The following is a 5887-nucleotide window of genomic DNA, read 5'->3' as shown; positions in this document are numbered from 1 at the left end:
CCAACTTTGTGTCGCTTCCACTCGTGCTTCATCTCATTCCAAAGTGTCCAACTAATAAGCACGATGAGGGGGGCCATTGCCACGGGGTTTGAAATAGCTCTGTTAGAGCATCTTCACTGGTGCGCCCCAAATAACGCTGGCGCTTTTTCGAACCCAATAGAAGCGCTAGCAACCCCGTGTCGGCCCCTTGGCCAAGGGCGTGAATCGGATGCCCCGGCACCTCGCAAGGCGGAAAATTTTGAGCGTGGAAGCCGCTTGTCAGCCACACATCCCAAAAGTCGACGCCTGCGGGGAGTGGCAGGCCCGACGCGTCAGCGGCACATTCAATTTTAACCTAACAGTCGTCTACCTCGCGATGGGAGTTATTGGCGCGCAGCGGAGGTGCAATTTCCACAGACGTGTAGCGAACCCCGTCGCGCCTAGCTCTCCGTGCCGGCGTTAATGAGCGCCACCGCTCCCCCGTCTCCCTCCGGCCTATAAAAAGGGCGCTCTCCCATCGTTCCTCCCACACAAACCCTAGCGCCTCTCTCCCCAAACCTAGCCGCCACCAGAGACGACGCAATGTCTGGTCGAGGCTGAGGTCGTGGTTGTGGCTGCGGCAGAGCTGCACGCTCGCCGTCGCCTACGACGTCGTTGTCTTCATCGTCGGACATGCAGGAGGTGGAGCGGCAAGTGCTGTTCGAGTTTGCCGTCCTCCTCAAGGGCGACCCACTCGACATCCAGAGACTACCAGACAAGTGCGCCGACTTCGTCGCCGGCAACGAGCCGGCCTCTCTCGGCTCAAAATACGAAGTGGCCTTGTTCAAAAGAAGCAGAAAAAGGCGTTTACTTGCAGGGATTACATGTAAAATGAAATATCCCCGTGCATCAACGACGATCACCATGAGGAAATGAGAGCATCTCCAGCCGCGTCCCCCAAAGCGTCCCCCAAAGGGATTTGGGGTGCGCCGGACAAAAAATGCGTTCCAGCCGCGTCCCCCAAAGGCCATTTTTGTCCGGCGCGCCCCGATACGGTGTCCGGCGCCCCGAGCCCGTCCCCGTCCCACAGGGGACGCACCGGGGACGCCGGACACAACGAAAGCGAGGCGGGAGTGGCGGGGCCGACTCGTCGGCGGCACAATAAATTTTTAACCTAACCGTCGCCTACCTCGCGACGGAAGTTATTGGCGATGCAGTTCCCGCAGCGACGCAGCGACGGTGCAGTTCCCGCAGCGACGCAGCGACGCGTCCCGTCGCGCCTAGCTCTGTGTGCCGGCGTTAATGAGCGCCACCGCTCCTCCGTCTCCCTCCGGCCTATAAAAGGGCCGCCTCTCATCGTCCCTCTCACACACAAACCCTAGCGCCTCTCTCCCAAACCCTAGCCGCCACCATCTCAACAAGACTCGACGCTATGTCTGGTAGAGACGGAGGCCGACCTCGCGGCCGTGGTCGTGGTCGTGGCCGCGGCAGAGCTGAACGCTCGCTGTCGCCTTCCACGCCGCCGGCTTCATCGTCGGAGATGGACGTGGAGCCGGACGTGCGGTTCGAGTTCGTCCTCGTCCTCAAGGGCGACCCGCGCGGCATCCAGAGGCTGCCGGACTCCTTCGCCGACTACGTCGCCGGCGACGACCGCCCGCGCACGATGCATCTGCGGGAGGCTACGTGCGGCTACTACCGGTGGATCGTCGACGTGATCTACGATGCGCGCGGCAAGATGTACCTCAACATCGGCTGCGAGAAGTTCGCGCGGCACCACAACCTCGAAGCCGGCTTCATCCTCCTGTTCTCCTACTTCGGCGACAGGGACATGAGCGTCAAGGTCTTCGAGTGGTGCCGCCGGGACTACCACGACGACAGCACCGGCGAGGAGGACGACTGAGTGTTCTTTCTTCGCAGCGAACACGTGCACGGAGGTTTCTGCCTGTTCACCTCATCGGTAGAACCAACAAGGGCACCATCCTCCCGCTGGATTTTCCAGTTTAGGTGACTGGGTGTGCCCTCGAGTGTTCTTTGTTAGCAGCGAACACAGGAAACCTTCGATGCACGGCCTAGTTAGGTTTAGTTTCTTTGCAAAATTTTATATTTGTGTCCACGATGGTTCAAACTATGTATTAGTTTATGGAAAACCATGTGCCTAATTGTGTTTTCGTGTAAACCACGTTCCAAATTATATATTAGTTTGTATAAATTGAAATAAAAAAGTAAAAAAAAAATAATTTAAATATTTGGGGGAGGCGTTTGGGGGACGCGGCTGGGAAGCGACGTCCCCCAAAAGCGGCACAAACAAAATACGTCCTCAAACACTCAATCCGGCGCGGTTTGGAGAAAACTTTGGAGACACGGCTGTAGATGCTCTGAAGCTCCAACGAACTCCGCAGCAAGGAAACAAATCAACGTTCCGAGAAATGGTGATAGGCAGCGGCAAGCCGCGGGCACTACAATTCCAAGTCCGAACTGGGCACGACACGACACGCCAACCCCGAACAACTCTTTTGCGCACAAACGGCCTCGCTGCGTCTGTAGTAGGTGTAGGTCAGGTGTCGCGCTGTGGCGGCACACGTATACATATACATATTGCGCCGCTCCCCACCCAACCACCGCACCCACATCGCACCAACCCACTAAACCCTTCCGCATCTCGCCCCTCGCCCCTCGCCGCGCCGCCGCCGCCGCCGCCGCCGTCCTCCTTTCCACCTGCGCGGCCGACGCCACTCCCCGCCCGATCTCCATGGCCGCCTCCACGGCCTTCGCCGCCGCCAGGTTCCTCCCCTCCACTCACCTCGACTCCTCCGCCCGCCTCGCCCCGCTCCGGCCCGCGCCCACCGCCAACCTCGCCTTCTCCCCGCTCCCGCCCTCCTCCTCCTCCTCCCTCCTCACCCTCCAATCCCCCTGCCCGTCCGGCCCAGGCGGCAAGCTCCCCCCTCCACCCCGCTCCTACTCCGGCGGCGGCAGCGGATCTGGCGACGCCGCGGACTCCGGCGGCGGCCGCGGCGGCATCCTCGGCATCTTCCTCGCCGGCTGGGCGGCCCGCGTCGCCGCGGACCCGCAGTTCCCGTTCAAGGTGCTCATGGAGGAGCTGGTCGGCGTCACCGCCTGCGTGCTCGGCGACATGGCGTCCCGCCCCAACTTCGGGCTCAACGAGCTCGACTTCGTCTTCTCCACCCTCGTCGTCGGATCCATCCTCAACTTCGTGCTCATGTACATGCTCGCCCCCACCGCCGCGCTCTCCGCCGCCGCCTCATCCCTCCCCAGCCACATGTTCGAGCCGGGCGCCTACTCCCTGGGCTCCCGCGTGGCGACCCTCCTCTCCAAGGGCACAACCTTCGCCGCCGTCGGCTTCGCGGCGGGGCTCATGGGCACGGCCATCTCCAACGGCCTCATCGCCGTGCGCAAGAAGATGGACCCGGCCTTCGAGACGCCCAACAAGGCGCCGCCCACGCTGCTCAACGCCGCCACCTGGGCGCTCCACATGGGCGTCAGCAGCAACCTGCGCTACCAGACCCTCAACGGGGTCGAGTACCTGCTCGGCACCGTCGCGCCCGCCCCCGTCTTCAAGGTCTCCGTCGTCGCCCTCCGCTGCATGAACAACGTGCTCGGCGGCATGTCCTTCGTGCTGCTCGCAAGGCTCACCGGCGCCCAGAAGTCCGATAAGCCTGTCGATTCCGTTTCTGATGCCAAGGAGAGGTTGGTAGCCGAGGGCGATGTCATTGCCGCCAATGTAAGCGAGGCGAGGGACGGGGAAACCACCAAGTGATCTTCTTCTGGGTATAGGAGTGAGTAATGATCTGCGTCGTCGCCCAAGCCTCGTTTGCTGCTTCTTGGACTTCATATGTTGTGCCAGGAAACCTGTAGATGATGATGATGAGTTGGTAATAATTGCTGAGGCTTGAAACTTTTTGTTCTGTTGGTTTTGGTGTCCTGGTGTGATGACCTGACATGCTTAGTCGATCTTCTTAGAATAAAGATTTCATCTTTCTCGCTTGGTTATTGACTCTCATCTGACATCTGCAATGCTACTTACATTTTGCTCTATGCATATGCATTTTCTGGCTCTAACCAACATCATAACCTGTAACAATATACCATACTAACACCTAAGCCAGCCACAAGAAAGTGTCATGATGGTTGGTGAAATTATATTCCACATCGTGACTTCCAGTTCAATATTTCTTCAGCCCTCGTCAGCTGAAAGGTTGTATCAGTGTGGTGGCGACAATTATGTTTTCCTGCTTATGTTAGGGTTTAGGGTACTTGAAAAGGATTTTGTGTGGGCCTGAAGTATCTACAGACTACTGTATAATGTTGACACATATGTAAATTTATTATTTCCTAGGGAATATCTGTTCTGTGCTCTGCTGACCGATTGATTTCCACATAAGTTGTTCTTTCCAGCTTCCCAGCCTTCCCTGGTATGCAGTATGCACATTGGGCGTTCCATGTTTTGGGAACTAAAGCCTCGACCTCCAGTTGTGGCTGGATTTTAAGTTTTAGAATGCAAGAAGTTGCTGTGCATTGTTACTGAACTCTGAGCATGTAAGTGCACCATTCTGCTGGCCTTGTTCTGAATTCAAATGTTTTTTTTTTTGACATTTAACGAGAGCTTTATTCAAACAACACAAACGGATCCTGCCTGATCAGCTAGCAAGCTGCAGACGAGGAAGTCAGGGGGGGAGTCAAACCAAGCACGCGTCACCGTCAATGTGCAAGCTTGCTTGGCACAGAGATGGGCCGGTACATTGGCTGCTCTAGGTACATGCTTAATATCAAAAGAAAGAAAATTACAGGATAGCTCTCCAATCTCCGAAAGGATGGGCGCCACGATTGATCTTGCACCGTGACGAGAAGTCCAAAGATGTACCATCTCTAGACAGCCGACCTCCATGATCACTCTCATAAACCCACGCAGACGGGCAAAGATGACTCCATCGCGCAATGACAGGGCTTCAGCAATGAGAGGGTCGGCAATACCCTCATAGGGTTTGCTCCAGGCTCCCAAGAACGCCGACGATGTGCGCGCAATGCCGCCAGCACCGCCCTTGTGAGCATCTAGTGAGAGACCTCCATCCGTGTTGATCTTGACAATATTAAGTTCTGGTGGTCTCCAACCATGGCCCGGGAGGATTGCCGTCATCTTCTTTGGTAGGGCTAAAACCGCAAGAGCCTCCTTAGCCAACTTCAATGACTGAACAGGGTTGAAGCCACCCCGATCATGCGTCCAGCTGTTCCTCGAAGACCAAATCGCCCACATGGTAGTAATTATTTTTGTGCGATCTGTCTCTGAGAACATAGGGTCACATAGAATATCTATTGACCAAGTGTTTGGATGTAATCTTGGGAGGGTAAACTCAAGGCACACCTCCGCCTCCTCCCAAAACTTTCGTGCATGTAAGCACTTAATCAATGCATGCATCAGGTCTTCATCTGCAGCTAGGCAGATTTTGCAACATGCACTGTGTGCAATGTGTCTGTGTTTAAGGGTACTCTCAACTGGCAGTATACCGCGAAGTACTCTCCACCAGAATACCCTGACCTTTGGCACCACATTCAGCTTCCAGAGAGCATTCCATTTCCGTTTTTCAGAATCTGAGGTTTCGGTAATCGTCCCTTCCTCTAGAGCAGCCTGCTCGTTGCGAGTCATTAGAGCGCGATACGCTGATTTTACGGAAAAAAGACCTGACTTCTCTAAGTTCCAGGCCCAGAAATCCTCTCCTCCACGCCGCAGCGGAATGTTCAGAATGGCGTCAGCATCAGGAGCAATGAAATTCCTCCTAATTAGTTCAGTTTTCCAACATCCATTCTCACTATCAATAATATCTGAGACCAAGTTGATCCTGTCCTCACCAATCTGAACTGCCGGCCTCATACTCCTGGGACCAGGGACCCAGGCATCTTGCCAGACATTTACCGA

At 56.0% G+C, this 5887-nt stretch overlaps 1 protein-coding gene across 1 annotated transcript; it reads left to right on the top strand.

Annotated features, from left to right (window-relative positions):
* Positions 1-651: 651 nt before the first annotated feature.
* Positions 652-3961, top strand: LOC124662927 (protein RETICULATA-RELATED 3, chloroplastic-like). The gene is made up of 2 exons (XM_047200706.1): positions 652-800; positions 2506-3961. Exons 1-2 carry the CDS (start codon positions 652-654, stop codon positions 3731-3733), a joined length of 1377 nt encoding a protein of 458 aa, XP_047056662.1. The 3' UTR covers positions 3734-3961.
* The last annotated feature ends 1926 nt before the right edge of the window (positions 3962-5887 follow it).

The sequence above is a fragment of the Lolium rigidum genome, chromosome 6 (genome assembly GCF_022539505.1).
Source record: "Lolium rigidum isolate FL_2022 chromosome 6, APGP_CSIRO_Lrig_0.1, whole genome shotgun sequence".
Lineage (NCBI taxonomy): Eukaryota > Viridiplantae > Streptophyta > Magnoliopsida > Poales > Poaceae > Lolium > Lolium rigidum.
This window is presented reverse-complemented; position numbering and strand designations above follow the sequence as displayed.

Bases quoted from the DNA above. Each gene is read 5' to 3' on its own strand.
- LOC124662927 (XM_047200706.1), top strand. From the start codon at position 652: ATGCAGGAGGTGGAGCGGCAAGTGCTGTTCGAGTTTGCCGTCCTCCTC. The intron at 801-2,505 runs GTTCAAAAGAAG...CGTCTGTAGTAG, and splicing joins TCAAAATACGAAGTGGCCTT to GTGTAGGTCAGGTGTCGCGC.